Source organism: Crocodylus siamensis, chromosome 8 (genome assembly GCF_052110815.1).
Source record: "Crocodylus siamensis isolate JL-2025a chromosome 8, ASM5211081v1, whole genome shotgun sequence".
NCBI classification, from domain to species: domain Eukaryota; kingdom Metazoa; phylum Chordata; order Crocodylia; family Crocodylidae; genus Crocodylus; species Crocodylus siamensis.
Window position 1 is genome coordinate 79,579,146 of NC_143402.1, and position 27,029 is coordinate 79,606,174.

General features: G+C 47.0%; 2 protein-coding genes and 1 long non-coding RNA gene across 3 annotated transcripts in view; 1 reads left to right on the forward strand and 2 right to left on the reverse strand.

Annotated features, from left to right (window-relative positions):
- LOC149859186 (uncharacterized) lies at positions 1–15,658 on the forward strand. The gene is made up of 3 exons (XR_016443771.1): positions 1–1,951; positions 4,303–4,363; positions 15,528–15,658. It is a non-coding gene; the product is annotated as an uncharacterized LOC149859186 (long non-coding RNA).
- On the reverse strand, positions 6,881–8,474 carry MYADML2 (myeloid associated differentiation marker like 2). The gene has a single exon (XM_090059528.1). It carries the CDS (start codon positions 8,472–8,474, stop codon positions 7,563–7,565), a length of 912 nt encoding a protein of 303 aa, XP_089915654.1. The 3' UTR covers positions 6,881–7,562.
- NOTUM (notum, palmitoleoyl-protein carboxylesterase) overlaps positions 6,881–27,029 on the reverse strand; it is a 26,325-nt gene continuing 6,176 nt past the window's right edge. The window contains exons 5-13 of the mRNA XM_090059503.1: positions 24,733–24,793; positions 20,823–20,881; positions 19,338–19,440; positions 18,644–18,835; positions 17,885–17,985; positions 17,625–17,772; positions 16,945–16,992; positions 8,394–16,831; positions 6,881–7,037 (exon numbers count right to left, since the gene is read on the reverse strand). Of these exons, the coding sequence (XP_089915629.1) occupies positions 16,525–16,831; positions 16,945–16,992; positions 17,625–17,772; positions 17,885–17,985; positions 18,644–18,835; positions 19,338–19,440; positions 20,823–20,881; positions 24,733–24,793 (1,019 nt within the window). The 3' untranslated portion in view covers positions 6,881–7,037; positions 8,394–16,524. The remainder of the gene's footprint in view (positions 7,038–8,393; positions 16,832–16,944; positions 16,993–17,624; positions 17,773–17,884; positions 17,986–18,643; positions 18,836–19,337; positions 19,441–20,822; positions 20,882–24,732; positions 24,794–27,029) is intronic.

Genomic DNA, 27,029 nt, shown 5'->3' on the forward strand with positions numbered 1-27,029 from the left:
CTGTGGACTCTATTTCCCAGCAGGCGGCGCGGCGAAAAGGCGGGCGGACGCTGGCGGCGCGCTGCCTGCTGGGAGTTGTAGTCCCGCGGGGCGCCTGACGTAATGGCGGCGCCAGGTTCTGGAACCTTCCACGAGGCCTGGCCCAGGCGGGTGGAAGCCGGGCCCCAAGGCTGAGGAGCCGTAGCTCGAGGCCGAACCCCGTCCTGGGGCGCGGGTCAGTCCCTGTGGCTTCGCCAGGCGTCTCCTGCGCTGTGGTGCTCCCAGAGACCCGCTCTCCTGGGAGCCGTGCCCCGGGCAGCGCTCGTCCGTGCTGCGCGTCCACTCCTCACCTCCTTGGTGGCGGCTGTCGCTGTGCTTCCCTTCTCGCTGCTCTCCACTCGGCGAGCCCCGTTGCTCTCTTACCTGGCTGGATCCTGGGTGTGGCCGGTAGCGTTTCCCCCGCTCTGGGGCCCTGCGCCTCATCACGCCTGGGGGTTGTCAGGTCGTCCTCGATGTCCTGAAAAGGAGCCGACAGCTGTGGTTGTCCTGAGCCGTGATGACTACGCAGAAGAAGCAACCGGGGCTGCTCCCAAAACCTGGAAGATCCCGAACGTGGGCGTTTCGGGGCTCTTCTCTGTGCCCTGTTGCCCATGTAGGTCAGTGTAGAGGCCCCAGCCTTCCCCGTAATAGCCCAGGCCTGATTACGGGCTTTCTTGTCCGGATCTGTGGCTGCGCGCCGCAGTTTCTGTGCCTCGTGCTGCAGAGCAGCTCTGCTCCTCTTGCCTATGGACCTGCAGCACTGACAGAGGAGGAGGGTTCTCGCGGTCTCCATCAGCACTGGGCTGGGTTTGCTGCATCAGTAAAGGCGCCACAGAAATCCTGCATGGATGACACCTGAGCACTGAGGAGAGGGGGCTTGGCACCAGAGCACCCTGGTGTGTCGTGAGGGTTAAGGCTGGGGAGCTGAAGCCAATGTGCACCAAGGCCTTGGAGAGCAGGACTCTGCTGGTGCCAGTCCGGCTGTGGTAAGAGCGGCAGGATAACTTCCCGTTCAGAGGAAAGGCTCTTCAAGGCACGACTCTTACCACACGTGAGGTTTCAGCCCATGCTTTAATGTCAGTGTACCGATCTCCAGTTCATCAAATGAGGTGGAGCCTGTGCCCAGAGTTGCAGTGGAGGGACGCGGTCAGGTGCCTGGTGCAAGTTGGAAGTGGCGACTTGTGTGTGCTGCAGCAGTTGCGATCATGACTGTGGCTTTTAGCAGCAGCTGCCTTTTTTTTTTTTTTTTTTTTTGCTCCCCCTGCACAAGTCAGTGCCCGGGACAGTTGTCCCTGTCCCTCCCTACTTATGCCACTGGGCCCAAGACTCAAGGCAGGAGGCAGAGAGACTTAGGGCAGGGCCTGGCTTTTCCTCTGCATGAGCAGGAGCAAGAGTTCTGTGTGTGTTTGAAGTACTTCCTGCTTGCATGGGAGGAGTTCATGGTTCACATCTCCCTTGGCACAGCAGTCCCAGCTGTTGGCTCCTGGACCTCACTGTTTTTGCATCCATGGCTCTGCCATACATAGCCCCTGTTGGGGTTTCAATGCTTGTTACCCTCAGCTGGAAAACTTGAGCTGTCTGACTGGAAGCAGGCTGAGGATCAAGGTGACAAGGGCTGCTCCTTTTACTCAAACCATGTGGGGGGCTACAGGTGTTCATGCAGTAAGTGACTGTCTGCGTTTATGCCACAATATACGCAGTGCACACAGCATGAAGGTCTCCAAAGAACTACTGGAGGTGCTGCAGTTTGGATTGCTGTACTGGAATTTCTGGGTTTTGGGGGGTGGGGGAGAGGTTGGTATGCACAGGCCTCTCAGGAGATTACACTGGAGAGTGAAATCAGCAACTGAAATTGCTTTGTTTCCCAAGACAGCCGGGTTCCTGGAAACCAGGGGTAGAATTTATTAGAAACTGCGAGGAAATGAGCAGAGAGGTGGGTATGATTTTTGTCCTTTTACAAAGCAGAGCTGGGGCCATTGTTGAGGCACAACTGACTCTACTGTGGCCTTTTCCAACTGTTGATTCCAAACATTCCCTGGATGCTTCTGTGTCCTTTTGTGAGATGCTGCCTTGGAATCCTGCTGCTGCAGCATCTTCTGTGACAGGAATGTGTATGGAATACTCGGGGAATCGCTGAGCTTTTCAAGTGGGAAGAGGATGTAAGAGCCTTGGCAGATGGGGGGGAAAGGGCTGTGCTAAATAATCCTCATGTATTTCCTTACTCCTTTCCCCCCATGTAGGTCCTTTCTTTTTTTCCTTTGTGTTCATTAACTTCTGACCTTCTCTCACCTTCCCTGGAAATCTTCAAGAGGAGACTGGATAGGCACCTGGCTGGGGTCTTATGACCCCTGCCACCCCCAGTGCTCCTTCCTGCCCATGGTAGGGGTCGGACTAGATGATCTGTCTAGGTCCCTTCCGACTCATTGATTCTATGATTCTGCTTTTGCTCCTTCCATCTCTCTTTGCAAGAGGAAAAAGAGGTTGGATCAAGCTCTTTTAGGTGTAGGGAGGTTCTTCTTTGTGCCCACTTAGGTTTTTGCCTGCAGCACAGTGACTCTCATGTCATCTACTGATGCTTTGAATTAAAGCTGTTTTCTCTTCTTTGGAAGAAGCAGCTCCCCTGAACCAAGAGAGTTCACCTACCTGTTGTTACCTAACCGGGAGATTTCACAGCCCAGTAAACAGGAGCTGCTGTCTACCAAGGTTACAGGTGCCTGTGGGAAGTCTTCCCAAGACTCAGATTTATGAGGCTGAAACAAAGGTAAGGAAACCATGCAGGAGGAGCACAGGAACTTGTCAGACTTAGAGTAAAATTTCATCCTGTTGCATGTTCTTGCTGTGGCAGCAGCAGTGCTCACTCAGTGCCTAGGAGGCATGTACCTTCCTGCTGCTTTGAATGTCCTCAAAGGAAAAGTCTGCAGAAATAGAGTATAACGCTTTTCTTCAGGAGACCAAGAACTTTGGAAGTAACCCATGAGGAGGCAGTGTTCCCATCCTACTCCTAGTTGTAACGCACATGCACACGCACGAACACAAAGTGCAGCCTGAAAGCTTGTGCCTTTCTGAATGAGTTAGTCTAAAAGGTGTCATACTATACTGTCCTGCCTTCTACCTAACTTCCAGATAATGCATCTAACTACCTGTCTTTACTGGAGCCAATAAGGTACCTCTCCATCTCTTCAAGTCTTTAAAGAAAGACTGGGTAGATTTTGAAGGTTGTGTAGTAGGCCAGTCGAGAGTTACACCTTCCACGTAGGAATCACTGCAGTTTGGAGGTTCAGGCTGTCCTGGAAGTCAGACTAGGTTTTCCAGGTTGTTACCCCTGGGTTTAAGGATATGTGATGACAGGCAGCAACCTCTGAACCAGATTTGGCCCCTACTGTTTTTAAGCTCATGTTGTGTGGGGTTGCAGTCCATTTGGTCCACTGGCCCATCTCGGTAAGTGGCCAGCAAAAGATGTCTCTCAGTAGGGTGAGGCATGTGGTCATAATTTGCCTCACATTAAGTAGTCTCATGATCTCCAGTGTTTAGAGATGGTCTTAATCCCTGAAATATAGGGTTTAATATTGCTTCCAAAAAATGGTTTTCTGTACAGCCATCCATCTTCCTCTTCTGCCACCCTGATATCTCTCTCCATTTTGTTCCCCTTCTCAAGCTGGCATAGAAGGCAGCTAAATATGAATGTATATTCCTCAGTAAAGACTTGCCTTTATTAATCTAGAGTCATGGGTTTCCACCTTAGTCTCTTTCTCTGTCACTGTTAAGGTGCAGCTTGTACCTCAGTCCCCTTTCTGGTCTCTGAGGACCTAGGTCTCCTGCTCTTGCCAGGCTTGGGCTGGAATTCTGCAGTTCTCTCATTATTAAACTGAGGTCTTTGTAAAACACTCCTGTCAGTGCTGGCCCCCTGCTATCCTATAGTATAGACAGAACTGCTCACCTGTGATGAGTGCCATATGATGACAAACAGCCTTCTTAAACAAGCAGGTTTACTTAGTAAAGGAAATGGAGTATTTGAGAAAAGGATTTTAAAATAAACTACATTCACGCATGTCTGAATTACGCATGTCTGAATTCATCTAATCTTAGGTTTTGCCCCAAAGGAATTTACATGAGAGTCCCTCTGGATCATACGTCCTGTAGCTGTTGGGATGCAGCCTGGTTTCTCTTGCCCTCCAATAGAGTCTGTCCTCCTATCTCTTCCTGCCCTGAAAGACGCTCCTTTTTTATAATGTCCCATTGTGAGGGCGAGATCAGTTACCATGTTGTTGATGTCTTTTGTTACAGGCAATCGGTGTGAATCTATTTTGCCTGAGTCCAACTTTTTCCAGTCAGTTGCCTGTGCCAGGTAAGGAAACACCCCTCCTATGTTCCTCATATTTGGCTGTTAGACCCATTTAGCCTTACTGACTCTCACACACCATGTAACTTTGGAGCATATGCTGAAATGGGCTTATCTCCCTTCCAATCAACCCTATGTAGAAAGACCACTGTGGCGTTCAGATCCATATTCATCACCTTTGCATCCACCAGACTCTTGTATTTTCTGTTTGGGTGGCTGGGCACAGCACCTACACTGCTCCCAAAACACGACCTGATTCAGGCCTTAGCTCTTGTCCCTGGTGAAATGGTTTCTGTGTCCAGTTGGTACCAGCCTTCATGCTTACCAATACCACATTCTGTTCTGCTCTTTTCTGCTTCCATATGATCCCCCCCAGTTCATGCAATCTGCATCACTTTATATCACGTTCAGATTTTCCCATTCTCACAGTGACAAGGCTAACAGCAAAAACAGCCAAGCAGAGAGAATGGCCCAGGCTGGGAGCTTCAAGGCTCACTGCATGAAGTGCTGGGTAATGTCATCTCCAGCAACAAACGGTTCCTGCTTGCTGGACACCTGTCACTGATGACTGGTTCCCTGGCCTCCAGCCAGGCCTTTTATAGCCACTGCAGATTCTTCACAGAGATGCATTCTTAAAGAGAGAGTCCTATGTGCATGTGCCCTTTTCTGCAAGGCAAACAAGTGATTCCTTCCTAGACAACTTCCCCCTTTTCTTGGCTTCTGGGTCAAATGCATCCACAAACAATAAAAGCAAAGGAAAAAGCTTAATAAAAACTTCAGTGAACCCCAGCTAGATGGGGCATAGGCAGTGGTTTTATGGGCAGAGGAGGGAACTGTATTTTTAAAAGTGCAAGTTAATGGCTGTTAATATTGCTTTAATAAATATTTTTTGTACCAAGACTAAATACCCCTTTTATTGAAAGTGCAATAAGTAAGCTGCTTTTCCAGATACAGTGTGTTTATTAATGCAATGTTTGGGAGGGTGGGGGTTGGGGACATGGACATAGGAGCTAGAGCCCATTCGGCTTGTGCAGTAGGAATCTTTTGGGAAGATTGTTTATTTTTTTTAACTGGTTAATGTAATTCCCAACTCGTACGGTTACTTGGGATGTGAAGAGAAAGCAATAGAGCTCCTTATCATCACCTCTTGCCCTCAAGTAACTTTTTCTCTGGTGCCCAGGCTTATCCTACACTGAGTCACCCTGAGTTTCTACCTCCCTCCCTTCCTTCTGTTTTCAGTATCTTGTGAGATCTTCCTCAAGCAGTTATGGTCAGGGTCTTCACTCCTGCTGAGCTCTGTTGGATTGCGCACAGTTTACAACAGTCACTGTTTTCTGGGAATGGGGAAGATGGGTGTGTGGTGATCTTTTGATGGGGCAGGGAAAGTTGTAAAGAGAGGAAGCTGGGAGTGAATGGGAGGTGAGGGAGGTGTGAGGCCACTGTTTGGCTCTATTTAGACTAGCTAAAAGTATGGCTATTTATGACAATTTGCCTTTTTTATTTCTGGATTCTGACCAAACATCCTATCCCAACCTACACGTGTATCTGAATAAATACACTGCTTTATCTCTTACTGGATTGGGAAATCCCTTGCTGAGGAATAGTTTCAGCTGGAAATAAACCTGAATTCCTGATTCAGAGTTGTTTCTTCAGGGTTGTGTAGTTAGCAGGACAGAGAGTTAGGGCATCCTGAGGTCTGATTTGGTTTGAGGTACTCCACTAGATCCTTTTAAATTTTGCTCACATTGGTTTAATGAGGCTGATGTTCTATATAGTCAACACACCTGCAGCCAACAGGGCCCCAAAGCAGCTGAGTAGACTAGCCCATCTCTGTGTCCTCTTTTTTTTTAACAGAACACTGCTTTACTTTGCTGAAGTGCACAAGCTCTTAACAACAGTTTACATAGACAGTGACCTATAAAGCACCTATTTACATCCATGCATAACTGTCCTAGGGCTCTGCGGGAGGAAATAATGAGTTCAAATTAGAAGTGCTATTTGGAGGCCTTGGATCACCACACCCCAGAATTACAGAGCTGTGACAGTGACTTTCACTTCAGTCCTGGCCCAGTCTGTTCTGAACTGAAATATATCCACCCTACCCAACCCTTGTCTACCAGGCACCTGCACAAAAGTTCATATTCCGTGCTCCAAACCAGTGACACTTAGCCCTGACCAGCTCAAGACTCACATGAGCAGTCAGCATTAACTGCACCCCCAGCTGATCAGCAAACACATTTCTCTGGGATAGCTGAGTGTATTAGTTGAAAGTGCATGTGAGAATCTAAGCTTAAACTTTCGTTTATTGAATCTGCTAATTCATAGTTTTAGTTTATTTTCAAAACATACTCAGCACTGGTCAGAATGGCAGCACTTGTACCCACATTGGTGGCTTGAGTCATTTTATTTCTGTCTGCACTTCAACAAATGCAACTATTTCAGTTAAAGGAAAAATGCAACATGTAACTTTTGAGTATCTGCAGATTTTACATTATTCATGATTGCAGGAAAAAACATATTCAGTGCATGCAGAAAAAAAACTAATATTTTCTGTGAAGAACCGCAAGTGATAAGTTGGAGAGCTGTGGTCACTCCACTGAACTCAGAGGAAATGACATCCTGGTCTTCAAATCCTGTAGCATGCTTCTTTCTTAAACATTCTGGCAAGGATCTCACACACCTACAAACAACAACAGAACTATCACAAGGTGTCCAGGACGCACAACAATGGTCCATCTCTCCTGGAGCTGGTGCTGTCCAGACTGCATCTTTGAACTTGCTGTTTCCTGGGCACAGTCACTTAAGGAGTTTTGTGTTGGTAGTATCCCCTAGATCCCACTGACCTTCCCTTAGCATTTGACCTGATAGTTCAGCAGCCTATGGGTCCATTTTTGTGGCAAGCTTTTCATGCACAGTGGAGATGAAAGGCTGCTTTGCACAGTGGGAACTATTATTGCTTGCTCTGGTGCCAAGTGAATGAGGCAGATGTTGAAGGGTAGGGGAGATTGTCTTCTTTTCACAGTCATCTGCAGCCCACCCATTACATGTTCACTTGTTGGTCCAGTCTTAGCCTTGAAGTTTGGTTCATGTTTTGCTTACTGGAACACCTTGATCAGCAGGTCCCTCCTGCATCATGGCTCCAGCTGGGCCTCAAGTCTGTGTAGCTGTTGGAGCTATGATGATTTTACAGGAGCAATGCTGGACTTTAAGGATGTGAAACAAAACGGATCCGCTGTGAGTACACTAGGTCCACCGTGTAAAGTACCAGGTTCACATAAGTAAATATGGCAATCACCAGCTGGCTGTCCCAGGGACACTTGCCCTTGGAGCACTGGTCAGGCCTCTCAGGAGACCCGTACTTACTGTCAAAGCAGAACACTGGCCAGATGACGGCTGCACTGACGTACATCAGGATGGCCATGAATGTGTAGATGACCACAAAGCGCTCAAAGGGGCACCACAGTGTCGCTGTTTTCCCTGTGACACTGAAGGCCACTACTACCACTGTCACCACAAAGCAGAAGCTGTAGACAGCCACACACCACTGGGTTGCCACGTAGTTGCTGTACTGACTGTCATTTACCAGTGCCCCAAAAATGATGCAAGCCACAAAAGCCTGGACAATTTTCAGGAGGCCAGAGACTGTGGCCATGTAGCTGGTCATCTGTCCTGGTTTGGCCCTGGTTAGAAACACCTCTACAGCATAAGTCACAAACAGGAGCCCTGCAAAGACACTGGCTGCTACCCGGAAATCTCTCACCTTACAGCTGATAGGGTAACACCTGAGTTGCGCAAAATAAAGTGGGTAGATCACTGCAGCTGTGACAGACATGAGTGTGGCCAGCATGGCAAAAGCAGCAGTGAAATTCCCCCAGGAGATGTGCAGGCAGCTGTGGAGACGAGTGAACTCGAAAGTTATTATAAACATGGTAACAGCAAAACAGAAGCACCAGACAAACATGCAGAAGGTGCCATAGGCTGCACTGAATCCTCCCTGATGGATTACCAGACTGAAAGTTGTACATCCAAACACTACCTGCAGTATGCGGGCTATTCCCACTGGGGATGTCACTGCCGCTGTGTTCAGATGCGTCCCTCCTAAGGTCTCCATCATCATCTTTCCAAATGCGGGAGCAACGTACCCAGACGCTTCAGAGCTTCCTTTCGGGTTCCCTTTTGGCTTCCTCTCCTGAATCGTCACCTGGCACTGGATGACTAAGTGGTTTGAATCTGCTCTCTATGTCTTTGCCAGCATTTTCACTAGGTGCAGCACATTATGTTGAACGTGCATGTTCAACAGCCTTTCAGAGTGAACTTGCCTTTTGCAGGAAGGTTACTGACTGGTTCTGTCTGCTGCCTGCAGTTCCAAGGGTGCTGTGGAGATCAGCATGTTCTGTGCTGCCAGGTTCTGTGAAAACTCTCTTATTCTGTCCTTTTACTGTCCCTTCTCCCACGCTGTCTCCAGAGTGATCATTTTCTCCTTGGTGGTTGATATTTATTCCACTTTAGCTCTGCAGCTGTAGCTCTTCTGTCTTGGCATTGAAGGAACCCAGGAATATAAATAGGGTATATTAATAGTCCTGGAATGGAATGAATTCTGACCCCTAGAACTGTGGCGAGGTGGTGTTAGTTACAATATGTGGACTTCATCAGGGGCTGCTGATTAACTCCATCAGGGCCTGCATTTCTTCTGCAGTTCTTTATGTCCCTGAAAGCACAGTCCTTCTGTCAGTACTCACAGCACACTGCAGAGGTTGTCTGGGGGAAAAGGACCAGGCCCAGATGCATGACAGGAGCTCAGGTTGGTGTGTTCCACACCCAGCGTCACTTAATGTGTGCTTGGGTCCAGTGGTATCGCAGGAGCTGTGGGAAGCAGGGGTGTGCTCCTGTGGCAAACATGATTCATCTTCCTGTGTTTGATCCTGGATACGAATGCACTTGCCAGCAGAGGCCAGCAGGAAACACATATATGAAATCTTTCCCATGTCATTCTGATCTGTGCTGGTCCTGGTTTCCTCTGCCTGCCCACTGATACCTGGGATACTGAGTGCACTGATGCCCATCACTACAGTTCTTGGCCCTTGATTCTGTGATCTGTGGGTCAGGATTTTCTTATTACTGAATATCACTTCCAATTCTTACTGTAGTCTAATATGCACATTGGACTCTTGTAACACAAAGGGGTAAGGATACATATCCAATTTTCCTCTTTTCAGGGCAGCTGGGGTGGGGAAGAAGTTACCTTTTGTAGTCTTAGTCCAGAAAGGGTTAATCCTACAGTGACGTGGCAGTATTTGTCAGCACAGGTCACTGCTGTCACTCTGCCCTGGACACCAGTGAAATGTTCTGGCTGTTAAGATCTCACACAACAGTTTTGTTGTTCTCTTACTCCCTCCATATTCTTACTGTAGCAGCTTTGGATAGCAGCAAGAACAGCAGTTGTCAAAACAGGGTAAACTTCTGTTCTCATCTCTCTACTTAATCCCCTTTGGAGAAGGGGTTTCAGCTGTTGGCCAGGATCCTGCAGGTAAATCTCAATAGAGTCTTTTCTAATCACCCATTTTCCTAGGCTCAGAACTCTTCCCCTAATACTTTTTGGTACATTTGGTATGTAGAGATTTAAAGGTAGATTATTTTAATGTTAATTTTTGAAAGTCTGAGTATTGGTAAATCCCTGAACCAGCAGAGTGATGAAAGAGAGGGAGAGTGCACAGAAACCCTTATCTGATGTTTCAGATAGTGCCACAGCCAGGCAATGAATGGAGAGGGGGTGAGGCTTGGTGTGGATACCCTAGTCAGGAAGAGCTAGTGCAGTGTGCTTTTGTGTACTGCACAAGCACGGAGTGTGCATGGAGCTAGGCCCTAACTCTGGATCTGTGTGAGTGGGACTGCAAAGAACCAAGTGTACAAAGAAGCTCTGCTTGGATGCCTGAGTCCATCTCACTAAAGATCTGAGCTACAGGATCAGGGCCGTCTTCAGTAAAAGCATATTGGTTGTATCAATGCATTTACCACTTGCGCTGGTGAAGCCCATGTGAGCTCCTGAAGCAGAACTCATGTAGAACAGGGGTTTCCAGACTTCATCACATGAGAACATCTTAGGATCATCTCCCACACCTCTGGCAAACAGCTCCCTGAGGTGACAGGAGCAACTGCTTATACTGGCTATTTGTAATTTATATTATTGTAGAATGTGGAAACGCCAGTAAGGAAGCAGGATCCATTTGGATCAGGACCTGTACAAATATTAACTGGAAAGCAAGTCTTTGATCCAAAGAGCCAGATGGATGCAGACAGAGAGGGGAGCAGATGAAAACAGTGATACAGTCCTGGTCTGCCAGATAGGCAGAGATCTCCACATGTGAGCAACCTAGCCCTTGTCAAAGATTCTGTAGGCAAAGAATGGTTTTAAGGAGGGATTTGAAGGAAAGCAATGAAGTGGCTTTGGAGATCTTAAATGGGGGCTCTTCCTTTCTGTTTTTAAGTCCACCTTTGAACTTTTTAACTCCACTCTTCCCAATTTCAAAACCACTGCCTTAGGACATTAAGTGTAATAAGTGTCCATTTAATGTTACAGCCTAATAGTTACCATTACAACAACTCAGGAAATGCAAATGTTTAGGTTCTGACAGGTCCAGGTGAATATGCTGCTGGGAGCCAGGCATTTGCATCTCCTGACCTTTTGTGATGCAATCTCAACACCAAAGACACCAGGAGCCTTTCTGCCATAATGGGTATTGCTATCTGTATTGCAACATATCCAGTAAAATACAGGCTGTGCTACAAGGCAGAGTGAATTTCACTCAGAGCCATAACCTTGGCTGGTGTTTGTCTTTGCGATTGCACCAGTACAGGTTTAGCATTGCATCGATGCAACTGTTCTGTAGGTTAATTGTACTTGAAACCAGACTCATCACAAAAATTCAACATAAACCTTTTTTAGGAGCCTCCTGCCCCAATAGCCTTCTACTGCAGAGTGCTCAGCTATAATATTTACCACCTGCATCTGTAGTAACAGACAGGAAGCACTTTCTCAAATGTTTAGGAAACAAATACCAAGTCTCAAGTGTCCCATGAAAAAGGGTTGGACTGCTGTTATAGCTATGGTGGTCCAGGAAAGACATGAAGAGCAAGCCTATTCTGATGGTATCTTTTACAGGACCAACTGTCTAGTTGGGAGAGGTGTTAGGCTTTCAGGTATGTGCAGAAGGGCACTTTCATGTCTCCCGTGAAAAAGGGCATATTTCATAGTTAATAGTACATTGCATTGTTACTGAAGCAGTGAAGTGCTAGAATATTTCTTCCAATCTTATGCTGACACATCTCTGATTCATTTAGTCTGCAAGGCGTGTGTCTAGCCTGCCTTCTACCTAACTCCAGACTGACACAGCTAAGTACCTCTTTTCCTCTGTTTTGTACAAGTGCCTGGACTTGTCTCAGCCTTGAAATAGGGCAAGGCAGCACCATTTGGTTATCAGTCTCACCTAAGACCAGGCCAGTCATTATGCTTGTACTAAAAAACTGTTTGAAGAGACTTATCAAACACTGCTAATAATCACTAATACTCATCATTTCCACTGTGCTTTATTGACATGCATCTACTTATTCAGAACTGAACTCTAGATTACCCAAAATTGGGTCTGGGTAAAAGTTGCACCTGTATTTACTCTATCAAATCTGGTAATTCTTTCGAAAAGGGAGTCACTGAAGAGGTTTTGTCAGTAGAGGGCGATAGTATCACAATTTGGGAACAAGAGGTGAGGGAGGCTGGAAAGAAATACAGTAAGTACATCCTGCTTACTACCAAACAAGATCATGGTAAACAGACTAGTCCAACTTTTCTCTGAGTCTAATCTTCATAGAAAATGAACTGTTCCAGACAGGAGATTTTACCACACTTTCAGCTCCCTTATGAAATATGAACTTTCATTTCTACCCAAGAGAACTTTTACAATATTTTCTCCTATGCCTGAAGAAGGGTGCTTGTGCCCAAAGGCTTGCACTTAAATAAATTTGTTTTTGCAAAAATCTAGTTGGCCTTATAAAAGATATCACCTCTACCATGAGTTCTGATTCCTTTTGACCAACATGGCTACAACCTAGATACCTGGTACAAAGAAAAGAAGCTCTTAGCCTGCAGCCCAGGAGGGGTGGAATTCTCTGCCTTTTGGTGGGACTCACACCCCATTTGGATGTTGGTAAATGGCCTATTGCTGTGCTTCCCACAGGTAGATTAGAAAAGCAATTTATTTTTCTTTTGCATGTAGAATATAGCAGATTGCAGCAATTGGCAGGTCAAAATATCCTGAGGTGGAAATCCCCAGCCTTCCCTGCAAATCTGCCTCCTCAACAAAGTACTCATTTTAACTTCTCTACAGAGGACAAGACTATAGCCTGGCAGACTTGGTGCATATAGATCTTGAAGGGAAATGCAGAGCCACTGGCTTTTGGAGCAAACAGCAATTTTGTAGCTCAAATAAATATTATAGGTGGCACACACACCTATCTATGCATCTTCTCAGGCTCTGTGAAGTCTGATACTGGGGCATTTAGGGGCTGAGCTTCCCCAAAAAGGAGTTGGCTATGCCATTGTGAAGCTCTTGTTATGCACAGCAGATTGGAACCAGATAGGGAGTGAAACAGATCTGTTACAAGGACCATTAGCAGCAAATGATCACTGATTACCACAGGGAACCAAGAATAAATAGGATTTGAGAAAGTGTGGAAGAACGGAACTATTAAAAGACCCTCCAGACCTGACACTTACTGGAAATAAAGAAGACAAGAGAAGATTTAAGCAGCAGTTTGTTCTCCATCTGTAAACAGCAGGTGTTAGCAAAAAGAAAGGGATCTGTTAACAAGTAGTGATAATCGTCAGTACTACTCATTTACATTCTGTTTTACAGAGATTAACTGGTAATGTTACTGGTAACTGATAATGTTGGTCCAGTAAAGTCATTACCAAACAAACCTTGCTCCTTACATATTCCCTGGACTAACAAGGCTACAACAATACTCCAGGCCAGCTAGCAGAAGGACAGTTGGTCAGAAATGGCCCAGTTTCTGACAGGAGTTGGTACTTAATTTTTCTGAACATTTTTTAGTTGAGGGTTGAGAGACATGAAGGGTTTGAGAGACCTCTTATTTTACTCCTCCTTTTCCTGTGTCCCTTCTCTGACAGCTGTTCTGTACCATACAATTCAGACATTTTATCTTTTATTAGAGCAATTTCTCATTCCATGTGACTCTTCACATTTTTTTTTTTATTCTTTTCAGTCTACTGGACTCTGCCTTGTTAGATCCAGGACTGACTTCATTCTAGGTTCCAGCCATGTGTGTGAAGCCTAACTGTGGCTCTTCCTCTTCCCTGTGCTAATTACTCACTTTCCTCTTACGCTGGTGCCAAAGAGCTGTTTCACTCAAGGTTTCTGTATCTTGAGTCCAGAGAAGATATTCTGTTCCATCTTTCCTTCTTTAAAAAAACACTTTGCTTCAAGAGACCAAGGTTCTTGGATAGAGCTGCTGCTCAGTCCAGATCAAGTTGAATTTGTTCTAACCGGTTGTAAATGTACATTGGCATTGAGCCCATCTTTGCACAGGAGTCCAGGCTGGTAGGTTACAAGTGCAGTCCCTAAAACTATTCTGATTTGTGGCAGCTCTGCGTGGTCCACACCACAGTCTAGGACACCAGTCTTTCTGTAGCATCCAGCACTTTGGAGACTTTCCCTCCAGTGACAGGTCTGCTGTGCTAGAAGGGCAGGGGAGGGTGGCTGCATTCTGTCCGAGAGAGGACTTTCCCTTTGGTCCATTCGTCTGTGTGCTGTCAGCGTGGGGGATGTGACCAGAATTGGCCTTCAGGGTCCTACACTAAACTTAAATAACATTGATGGATGTAGTCGTGAATTGTAACCGTCTATTAAAGAATAAGGTCCACTAAGAGGAAGAAAGGGCTCTATAATATAATCTTTATGTTTTAATTTACCTTTCTTATTCTTAGCGTTTCCTCTAAATTGCAATTTAATTTAGGCCCAATCACATGATATTTGGAGATACATTTCTAGTAGCCATTCTCTGCACTGGTTCTAATTTGAATTCATTGATACATCTTAAATGTGCAGCCAGAACTGTTCACACTATTTCAGAGGTCTTACTAATTCTTGCACAATGGTGTCAGTAATCTCTGCTGGAAATACTTTGCATATTCTGTCCTAGCATTGCACTTTTCCTTTTTCATGCCACATCACATTAGTGTCTCACTCATTTTGTGGTTGTTTAATGCATTTAGATTGTTCTCCTCTTTTGTTGTTTCCAAGTGATCTAAACTGCAGCAGAAACTCTCAGCACAATGTTACATTTTGTACTATTAAATTTTGTCAAGTCAATTACTCCAGTCCTCACTCATCCATTTCTTCTTGTGTGATACTCCAGTCTTCTGTGGTAATGAAGCCTCCTAACTGTGTGTGTGATCAGCAGATCTCACTAGAACACTCTTGATTTTTTCCTACCACGTTCACGGTTGAAAATGAGTCCCACATTGGTCGTAGAGGAACTCCACTAGTGGCCTCCATTCAGCTGAGTTGTTTAAATTTCAGCACAACTTTTCCAGTGTTTTACTTACCTTTTGTGTGAATTTAAGAGGGGACTAGACTGGCTATTGATTGTTCTCCCATTTCCATTATGTAGCTAACTTCTACTTATTGTACAGAGACACACACTCCTTTCCTTTTTTTTATAGAAGGAACAGATATTCATAGTAGCTAGGGTCAGGAGGGACCTGAACAGATCATCTAGCCTGACCCCCTGCCACAGGCAGGAACGAATGCTGGGTTCACAAGACCCCGGACAGGTGGTCATCTAACCTCTTTCTGAATTTACCCAAGGTAGGGGCTAGGACCACCTCCCTGGGAAGTTGGTTCCAGATTCTGGCCACCCTGACTATAAAATACTGCCTCCTGATCTCTAACCTAAACCTATTCTCCATCACCTTATTACCATTGTTCCTCGTCACCCCAGGTGGTGCTGGGGAGAATAGGGCTATTCTATTTCCTGCTGTGGCTGCGTCTCCAAAAGATGAGAAAGGAAGGTGGGGGGGGGGAGTTCCCCCCTCATTTCCCCTCCCTTTATTCAGACTATCCATCTACATGGAATGTCTTCCCCTCTCTCCTGCTAGGACAGTGACCCAGGTGGAGAAGCAGTAACTGGAGTTCATTGCACACAGTTCCCTGCCTCCCTACACAGCACCTGCACCTGGAGGGGAAGGACTGAGTCCGAGCAGAAGGCAATGTGTTTGGACCATGCTACAGCCTTCCCATTCCAAAAGCAACAATAACAAGATACAGCAAGGAAAACATGGGAGTCTAATACTTATAATAATGTCAGTACTGCCCTCGGCCCTCTCCCAAACACAACCAATCACAAGGAAAACCCATCCAACAGAGCAGCATTTACAACTTTACAAAGACATGTGAGCAATTCTCCAGTCAGCTCTTATAAATATCATTTACATACTAAAATAAATATGTCCACATTGCCAAAGTAGCAAGAGGTTTTTCATTATTTAAAAAAAATATGTTACAAAACAATATCATTAATTTTATATTTCTTGCTTATTTTTAAAAAAAGTAATAAAAAAGTCAATTTATAAAATAATAAAGAAGTAAATTGAGTATAAGTGTCCATTCCTAGCACGTGTCCTTGGTTGTACATTGGGTTACATTATGATTTGCAGACCTGCAGGAAGTCATGTGATCTTTCCTTCATTTCTAATTGGACAAAGAAATCCAGTGCTTTTTTTCACCACGCGTAGTAAGTCTGTGATGTGAAAAATTCATGGCAGGGGTAAAGGCCTGTTAGCTCTGAGGAAGGTTCTCACCACTGGGATTTATGGCTTTGCTGCTATCTGCACCAGACCACCTTGTGCAACATGGAAGGAGCTTACGGCTGGCCGAGACTGGGCCACAGAGTGTAGAGGTAACGAGTTATTTAGTCCAATAGCGTAAGCAAGAATCCATTCATTTTTTCTTGAGACATCCTAAGTGTGCAAGTGAATGTGCATGTGTGTATGTAAGCATGTCTGTGTGAGAATGAGAGGAGGCTAGCGGGGCTGGGAGAGGGACTTAAGAGGCTCCTCCTGATCTGGTCAGTCCACCTCTTCACACTGGACCCTCCTAGCTACCACTGCTCAGCATCCCCAGGAGTTTACTGGGCTCCAGGCCCTGCTGCTGTGCCATCTTCTGGACATCAAAGCCCATGTGCATAAGGAACTGTATCACATTCATCTCCTGCCCTGTGAACTGGTCCCGGATGGTAGGGCAGGAGGGGTTACAGTGGGGCCACGGGCAGCTGTCAATCAGATGGATTGGACACCCTTTTAGAGGGCCTTTCCCATTTTTGTTGCTCTCATGGAGGCTGCGGTCCCAGCAGTGCAGGGCGCGAGGTAAAGAGGTACCTTTCACCTGGATGTCTGTCCAGTGACTGCAAAAAAAATCAAACCATACAGATAGTATCAGTGGAGTCAGGATGTCAGGACTACCAGTTCCTTTGCATGTTAGCTCCTAGCCCTTTAGACTCCACAAACCAATACTTACTTGCGTGTAATGATCTCGTGGGACAAACAGGCTGGAGCAAAGCTAGCACTGAAGAGAAAGAACAAAGATGAGGCCTGTTGTAAAGACAACAGCACGGGTCTCTCACGGATCCACCCCTTACTAGCTAGTGACTGGCATGTGCTGTTTCTGGTAGACTGCTCAGATCCCACTGTTGATGGGGATCAACAAGAACCTGAAGACTTGAGCAGGGTGAGGGTTTCAGACTATCTGGAGTACCACCACCTGATCACCTGAGTGCATCTCATAGCTGCTTTGGGGACTCAAAAATTACTTTTCTGGTATCTAAGGTAGGCTAGAGGGTTTGCTTTATGCTCTCACTTGTTGTCTGGATGTTCTGTGATCTGTGTGTCTTAAAACATCCCTAACAGGGTGATGGTGGCCAACAGTGATGAGAAATGAATCTCTGGCCTCACTTGGAAACGGGAAGTAGAAAAGTAGTATTCTTAAAATTAGCACAGGGAGTTTGGAGCCTGAAGTCTGCTGCTGAACACCACTTATTCTTTTCAGAAATCGTAAGAACAAGATTCCTGAAGTAAATTGGGCAGGTACCAGATTTATCACACTGGGATCTGTAGAGCACCTGAGAACCTTCCAGGAATCGTTAATGCAAGACATGTCTTAGAAAAATAACATCTAGCTTGTTGCACTGCAATACTCACGCCACATCTTTCAGGGTATTCCTCAGCTCCCGACCTAGGTTCTGGATGTAGAGCCACTGGCCCTCCTGGACTGGCTGTCCAGTTAGATGCACGTTGTCTACAGTGAGCTGAGCTTCATCAAAGAGCCACTGTACCACAAAGACTGGACCTGGTAAGAAAACAATGGAGAGAGTGTTTGTCAAGTTAGCAGCACTGAAGGAAGACCTTCCGAGGAGACATTTTAGATTCTTGGGCAGTAAGATCTTTCTTCACACACTTACATCGAAGAGTGGGATAAATTTTATAGCCAAAGAAGCAATTCCACTCCTCTCCTTCCTTAAATTGCACTCTGCAGCGTTCAGGAACAATGCCGTTCCAGTACCTGAAAGAGCAATGTGGGGAGGGAGGATTTATCGTGATGCCATCTCATCAGGCCTCCCCCCTGCACCCAACATTTCTGTTCTCTGAATATAGTGTTCTATACGTGAGAACACTGGGACTCTTGCTGGCTGCAGCTGGAAGGTCCTCTGTGCAGAGTAAAACAGTTGACTTGCAGAGCCCTTCAGAGAACAGAACAAGCCTTTCCTGATGCACCCAAAAATGCAAGCAGGTGTGAACTGTGGTTCTGAACAAAAACATGACCACTGGCAGGCAAGGAGGAGAGGTGCGTCTCCCTTATGTTCTAGAGATGGACTGGTTGCCTTTTCCATAATTTCCTTATGATCCTTGGCTACAGCATGCTCCCTTGTGTAACAACTACATACTGTGGGGATGCAATAGAGAGAGGGCAGTTTCCATTTTTTAACAACCTGTGTCTGTCAGGTCCCATCATTGTATTGGATATCACACAATCTCTGGAATGCATCTTAAATGTGCTTGTGCCTTCCTTTAGAAATTCATCAGCAAAGGATGAGGCAGTAGACAGATACCTGATAACTATCAGAATAGGAGGAGTACTGGAAAGGTGTCTGAGGCCTGCCTCAGGAGCTCTCCTTACCCAAAGCTCTTGGGGAAGGGTAGTTTAGCATATTTTCTTGTACCTGATTCCTCTCCTGATGGCTTCTGTGGGGGCACAGGTTATGGTATCAATACAGTCAGTTCTACGATACTGTTTATTGTCCAGGAACCAGCCAGAGTCTGCCAACCCTCGAACCTGAATTCCTTGATAACCCATCTCCTCCAGCTGTTCTGCTACTCGATCCACATTCAGAAGCACTCCAGTCCCCCCAGCACTGCAAGGATAAGGTCCACAATTCAGTTATAGAGAAGACACAGCTGCAAGCCCACTTGTTCCCATACCACATGCTGGTGCTATTCTAATGTACTAAGCAATCAACCCCATCAGAAATGGAATAGACAAGTCACAGCCAAAAAGTTATTTCTTCACTGCATTAAATACATTGCAATAAAAATTATGCTAGGTAATAGGCACTCAGCTGCTCAAAACTGAAAAAGCCCTGAAATCTGGGTACAACATTTTCCTTCTCTTGCTGTGCAAGTTTCTTTCCCCTTAAATAAATTCTTCTGGGTTTCCTACACCATCCCCTTGTGTGCAGCTTAGAAAAAGAGATGGAGAGCGGATGCTTGTGCGAGCACCTGCACTACTTGTGGTAGCACAACCTGCCCCCAGAGACTTGGAGCCAAGCACTATGAGCTTCCCTAACAATAGTGCTCTGCCCCTGTTCTTGCTTCTTGTTTGTTTGCTGTAGGACAGTTGCATACACAAGCACCTACCTGCTTCCTGCCAGCAGCAGCACCTTTGCATTGCTAAGGCCTTTTCCCACCAGCTCCTTTATAACCTCTTGTATGATGAGAGCTCCCATGAAGGCATATTCACCTGGAAAAGAGAGCTCACCATCAACAGCACTGTCTGACATCCAACCCAAGAAGTCTGTCTCTATCCCATGTATGCTCACAAGCTTAAAAGCAGATAGAATAATTTCATTGCAATCTATCACAAGAAGCTTTCCTACAGTAATATTTACAAAATTGGTAGATGTGGAAGATTTTAGTTTCAATGGAAATAAAAGCAAGTCTGGCAAGTCCTGAGACCCTTCCTTAGCACAGGTTGACCAGTACACCTGTGTCCCGATTTACTGCAGCCCCTGCCATTCCAGTTCTGAATACCAGGCAGAAAGTTTCATCTTCCAAGTCTGAAAGTACATTACAGATGTCTTGCACCACATTACTAAAATACAGCCACCACTGGCATGAGAGAAAGCAGCAACTGCTTACCTGTTGCAGAGCAAAGCCAAGTGAAAAAACATCCAGTTGAAACAACAGGAGGGATTTAGAAAGGCAAAATATCTCTCAATTTAAATTGGAATCTGATCCCTGTTCTTGCAAAAAATATTGTGAGCATCCACAAGTGATCGGGCTCTCAGGTGCATGTCTCAGTTGAATGATGGTGCATCCACCAGCCCAAGCCCTGTCCCCAGGGCAGAAGGAGGTATTCAGCCTGCAGAAACTCCAATACTGCTTGTAGCACAGGGGTCAGATTCTTCTGTTATACTGGTATGCCTCAGCAGTAGCTCCAGTAATGTCAGTGGAAATGCAGAGGAAGCGAGTGGTTTTCTGCAGAGGTCTCGCATCCAAGAATCAATCCTGTTTAGCGTGTAAGGCTGAAGAACTCACTGTCCTGGGTTAGCATGGCTCACATGCTGGTAGCTAAAAACCTTTGCTTTAATCTGTGTATGGAATCCCTCCTCAAGGTATGCCAGGGCGATGTCACAATGTTGTCATAGGGATACAGTGGTGTGGGGATGAAAAATAAGCATTATCTTATTACAATGCACCATTTTTCGTCTTGCAGACCAAACTGCAAAAGCAGGTCTTGCCCAGTGTGTGTTGACTTTCTGAAAAGGCCACATGTCCATTGGGTGCAGCCTCCCAGGACACCAAAGTGAGAAGATGTGCGTCATAAGTCATGGTGCCTTAGCCCCTCTTTCTAACTTGCAGTATGTACGAGGAGTGGGAGGTTAATCTAAAAGGAAAGGCCACTGCAGGAACTCTGGAGACGCCCAGCTGCCACAGCCTGTCTCTCTGTACAGTCATGACATGGAGTACTAAAGAGTCTGGGTCGTGTTGTCTGGAAGCTACTTTTTATTTTCCTTAGTAGGAAAAAAGACGTCCCTCATTCATGTAATTTCAGACAAATCTGGCTGTATCACTTCATACGTTATGTCTGTTTGGCAGCAACAGCCCATCAGCAGCACTTACTTTTTTCCGACTTGGAAGAGGCACCACTCCAAACGTCGCTTGAGCAATAGGGGATGAATCTGTAAGAGATGAAATGTATGTGAGTACTGATGTTCTCTGGAGAGGGAGGAGATGACACTGGGGTCAAGGAACTGGAAGGAACCCTAATGCCAGAGGGAGAGGAAAGGGACCATTTTATTGTCCAGTGAAATGGACACTTGGGTACTCATAGGAATGATCAACACAAATAATAGAGCTGCATTTTACCCTTTTGGCTCTTAGTAAAGTAAATTTATGACCTAAATCAGCAAAATGCAAATCAGTCATATTGTCTGATGGTGACATGCCCTAGGCTGGGGGACCAAACACAGGCCTTTGTCCTGATCTTGTTCTTCCACAGACGGGCTGTGGGGTCAAGGCAAGACACTTCCTCCCTCTGTGCTTCAATTTCCCCATCTGTAAAATGAAGAAAATCACCTGCCCTCTGCATGTGCTAAACTTATAGTTTCATAGTTTCTAGGGTCGGAAGGGACCTGAGCAGATCATCTAGTCCGACCCCCTGCCATGGCAGGAAAGAGTACTGGGGTCAAATGACCCCAGCAAGATGTTCATCTAGCCTCCTCTCAAACACCCCCAGGGTAGGGGCCAGTACCACTTCTCTTGGAAGTTGGTTCCAGACCCTAACCGCCCTGACCGTGAAGTCGCCTCCTGATATCTAACCTAAACCTACCCTCTGCCAGCTTGTGACCGTTATTCCTGGTCACTCCTGGCAGTGCTCGGGGGAACAGTGACTCCCCCAATGCCTTCTGATCCCCCCTGACTAGTTTATAACAGGCCACAAGATCCCCCCTCAGCCTTCTCTTTTGGAGGCTGAACAGGTTCAGGTCCCGTAGCCTCTCCTCACAGGGCCTGCCCTGTTGTCCCCTGATCATATGAGTGGCCCTCCTCTGGACCCTCTCCATGCTGTCGACATCCTTCTTGAAGTCCGGCGCCCAGAACTGGACACAGTACTCCAGCTGTGGCCTGACCAGTGCCGCATTGAGGGGGAGGATCATCTCCTTGGACCTGCTCGAGATGCATCTGTGGATGCACGACAAGGTGCAGTTGGCCTCCCTGACCGCGTCCCCACACTGCCGGCCCATGTTCATCTTGGAGTCAATGATGACCCCCAGATCCTTTTCCGCCTCCGTGCTGACAAGAGGGGAGTTCCCTAACCTGTAGGTATGGTCCCGGTTGTTCCTCCCGAGGTGCATCACCTTGCACTTGTCTGTGTTGAAACCCATCCTATTCTCGTCCGCCCACCCTTGTAACCTGTCTAGGTCTGATTGTAGCCTGATTGTTGCATCCTTCCAGCGTGCCCACGTCCCCCCACATCTTAGTGTCATCCCCCCACATCTTAGTGTCATCAGCAAATTTGAACAGGGTGCTTTTTACCCCCTCGTCCAAATCGCTGATGAAGATGTTGAACAGCGCGGGCCCGAGGACCGAGCCCTGCGGGACCCCACTGCCCACGTCCTTCCAGGTTGAGAAGGACCCATCCACTACCCCCCTCTGGGTGCGGCCCTCCAGCCAGTTGGCGACCCATTTGACTGTGTGGGTGTCTATACCACAGCCCCCCAGTTTCTTAATGAGAACGGGGTGAGAGACAGTGTCAAAGGCCTTCCAGAAGTCCAGGAAGACGATGTCCACTGCTACCCCTGCGTCTAATGATCTGGTGATCTGATTGTAAAAAGCCACCAGGTTGGTCTGACAGGACCTGCCACTGATGAATCCGTGTTGGTTGCCCCTAAGCATGCAGTCCCCTGCTGGCCTTTCCTGGATGTGTGCCAGCATAATTTTCTCGAACAGCTTGCCTAGGATCGAGGTGAGACTAACCGGCCTATAGTTTCCCGGGTCCTTCCTCCTGCCTTTTTTGAAGATGGGGACCACGTGGGTCCTCTTCCAGTCCTCCAGTACCTCACCAGAGCACCACGAGTGCTCGTGCCAGGGGACTTGCGGTGACCTCGGCCAGTTCCTTTAGTACTCTAGGGTGGAGATCATCCGGGCCGGCTGACTTGAATACGTCCAACCCCTCCAGAAGGTCCCTAACTAAATCCTCGCTAACCCGCGGCCCGGGTGTGCCTCCCCCGGCGCCCAAGGGGGGCCCAGCAGGGAGGTGGCTGTTGGTCCCTACTTAGGAAGATGGAGGCAAAGAAATCGTTAAACATGTTAGCTTTGTCGTCTGGTATGACGACCAAGGTTCCCAACACGTCCTGCAAGGCCCCCACGTTACCCGGGACCTTTTTACCCCCTATGAATTTAAAAAAGGACTTCTTATTGTCCTTAATCTGGGAAGCTAGTCCCAGTTCCATCTCTGCCTTGGCCTTCCTAACTGCCCCCCTACATCCCCGAGCAACTACAGAATAGTCCTCCCTGATAATGATCCCTTCTTTCCATTGGGCGTAAGCCTCCTTTTTAGCAAGGAGACATTCCCGGATGCTTTTGGTGAGCCATAGAGGCTTGTGTGCTCTCCTGCTCCCTTTGATCCTCGTTGGGATTACCTTCCTTTGGGCTTGGAGGATCGTCTCGTTAAGGAGACCACTCTCCTTGGACACCTGGCTCCCCTCCCCTCCGGGACCTCAGCGCTTCTCCAACTATCCTCCTTAGCTCGTTGAAGTCTGCCCTCCTAAAATCTAGGGCCGCTGCCTTACTGCAGGCCTTTGCCACCTTGCGCTGGATGGTGAATCCCAGCAGGCGACGATCGCTGTCGCCCAGGCGGTCGAGCACCCGCAGGCCCCGCACCAGGTCATCACCCGTGGCCAGCACCAGGTCCAACAAGGCGTCCCCCCCCAGTGGGGCTGTGCACCTCCTGGGTTAGACGGAGGTCCTGCACTCCGGCCAAGACCCTACGTGAGCGGTCAGACCTGGCTGACTGCTCCTCCCAGCAGATGTCCGGGAAGTTCAGGTCCCCCATGACTGCCACATCCTTAGCCTTCACCACCTCTGTGAGCTGACCCAAGAATTCCTGGTCAAGCTCCTCTCCCTGATTGGGAGGTCTGTAGTAGACCCCCACCGTTAAGTCTCTTTCCCCTCGACTGCCTTGTACTCTAACCCAAAGCACTTCAGAGTGCCCCTCCCCTGGCTCCTTGCTAATTGATGAGGATGTGTATTCCTCCTAGATACAGAGCGCCACGCCCCCACCTCTCTTTCCTATCCTGTCCCTCCTGTACAGCCTATGCCCTTGACATTCACCGCCCAGTCATGCGTTGCGTCCCACCACGTTTCTGTAATCCCCACTATGTCCGGGCTGGTGTCAGCCGGCAGGAGGGTGAGCTCCTCTTGCTTGTTACCCATACTATGAGCGTTTGTGTAGAGGCATTTGAGGCCTCCTGTGGATGTGTGTACTATATATACTTATAAACGGTCTCTTCTTAGACTCCCCATATTTGCCTTCCCAGACAGCAGTTATCATCCATCTCTACTACTTTCCCTCCTTGCAGTATAAATTGCAGGGGGTCTTTGCACATGCACACATGACTAACCTTCCTCTATCCCATGCCCATTTAGAATTAGCTGCCAACAGACTTTGAAATGTTATTTTCCAATTTATTTCTTGGGGGATGGCTCCTAAGGACTCTTAATATCCCCAGTTTTTCCTGAGCCTCATAATTAGGTGGGCCCATCCCTCCAGCTGGGCTGGACATAAGCATCTCTGGGCCCATTCGCAGGGAAGCCGGAGCGGGATACTGTAGAACAATGCCCCTTGGCAATGACGAGTCATGTTACCCTCCTCTGTAGCACTCTGTGCCTTCACTGGTCTAGGAAGCAGGAAACTACATTTGCACAGTCTGTTTTTCATCTGTACATCCTGTCTGAGGTGTAATCCCCTCCCCTCCTTTCCCACAGCCTGCCAGGCATCATTTCTAGAGTACAAGTTTGTTCCCCTCCTTACACCATGTTTGCATTCCACCAGTGCGGATTTTCTTCTGGCTGTGATGACAGGATCCCAGTTCCTATAGACGGAGGAAAAGAAATCAGTGTACAGTTGATCCAATTTTAGAGCAATACAATCAGGTTTTAAATATAGTCAGATTTTAAAGCAACAGGAACAAACCTGATGTGGGGCTCTGGCCAGACAGAAACGGAACATACACTGGGAAAGCCATTAGTGCAGTGGGAGGAAGAGAGAGGAGCTCTTTTAAGCCTGTACTTGGATGGATGCAATTTTCAGCCCTTGCTTCATGCCAGAGGTGAAGGCCAACACTTTGAGAAGCATTTTTATCTCAGGCTGGAGGAGAAAAGCTAAAGCTTTCATACAAAATGTCTGTTTTCCCTAAACCCAAAGTTCTGGCAGGTGAAGTCCAGCACTAATAACCACTGTGACAGAGAGACACCTAGATTTATATCTAATCCTAACTCATAAATAATGCAAGAGAAGATAGAGGCTCCCTAGTCCTATGCTGATTGAATTAACCTTGTGGTTCATGGAGGTGTGGGATTCATGATGTTGACTCCATCTCCTAAATCACAATAAAAGATGCTGAAAGTACAATAAACTCTTCCTTCATGTTATGTTTTCAGACAGGTAATTCCTGTGGTTTCCAAGGGGTGTTATGCAGTGGTGGATGGGGGGATGAGGGAGAGGAAGGTGGAGCCTGTGTACTGCCAGATAGGAGAGCATGGGGGCCCAGAAACTTGCAGCTTGGCCTCCTCTCCACAGCAGTTTCAAGTCCTCAGTGATAGAACCCATCCTTTCATAGACAAAGTTCAGTGTGAGGGAGTGCATGCATCTTGCAAGTCATTCACTGATAGACCAGGAATACTGTACAAAAACCATTATGAGAGGTAAGTACCCTTTACACTGAGACTGGTTTTAAGAGATGCTCTGTGTCCAAAAGCTCCAGAAAGGCGGGTTAGTGAAACTGGACACAGAGGTACGCTGGGGGAGAGCTAAGAGATAGCATATACAGGGCTGAACACAAAGCGGCCCCAGTGCAACATTTGTCAGTGTGCAGAGAAGCCCATTTGCAGTTGTGAAGGCTGCCCAAACATTGTTCAGACATGCCAGAAGCTAAATTGTCCCTCAGAGCAGCCCAGAATTAGAGAAGTACAATGTGATGTATAACCTCCCTCACTCCCGACATCCTGTGCTTTATCTTCTGTGCTGAACTTCCTGAAAAACACTGCCCGGAAGCTGGCCCACAGACAGAGCAAAGGGGTGGAAGACCAGAGACACAGAAGGAAAGAGTCATAGGGAGATTTGAAAAGACAGTGATGTCCACACTCTGAGAAGACAGAATAAAATTAAAGAACCAAAAGAAGAAAACAAGTGTTAGGAGGAAAGAGGCACAGAAGAGAAAGACACACACATATGCATAAAAGGAGAGGGGGGAGTGCAAATCCTAACTCTGCACTTAGATAACTTCTGTCTTTTGTTCGAGGACCTACAGAATGGGTAATCTGTTTTTCTATAAATCCATCTAGAGCTCCAAACATCATTCACCTTATTTTGCAAAAGGGGAGTGATGAAATAAAAATGTGGATATGTGGGATGTCAGACAAAAGAAAAGAAAACTGCAGGAATTGCTTCCAATGCTACAGGGAGCTGAGCACAAGAGCCAACGGCCCCTGGAATGATCTGCTCTGTGCCAGGCAGGCAGTGCAAAGTGGATATGTTCTGATTGAGAAGGGCCAACGGAAAGTTGTGTGTGGAGAGAGATTACTGCTGGCATGGAGCAGGCAGAAGCAAATCCACTTGCCTGATCCAGCGCAGCTATACTTCTCCTGGGTCAGTGGCATGGTTTAGAACAGCACATCAGCTGGTGGTAAAGAATCAAAGCCACAGCTGGCACCTGGGCTGCCTCTGCCTCTCCCCTGCATTCAGCACAGCTCAGGCACAGGAGGCAACGAAGGCCAGATTTGCTAAGTGACAGTGGGTGCGTCTACATGAGACGCTAAATGAGCAGTAGCCTGCAGGGCAGAAACCATGCTAATACACTACTGTGTAGTAGTATTAGGCTATTGTGCTGTTAGTGTCATTAAAATGTCATGGGCTGGCACTATTGTGCAGTAGTGCCAGTTACTGTGCATTGATTCAGTACATGGTTATATAAAGCACTAAACTTAATGCACAGTAACTATGGCACAGTAATGAATGTGTAGACGGTTCCGGTGTGTACCACTAAATATGGATTTTCTTAACAGATCCTGCTGTTTGCGTAGAAGTGCATCTGTTAGACAGAAATGCCA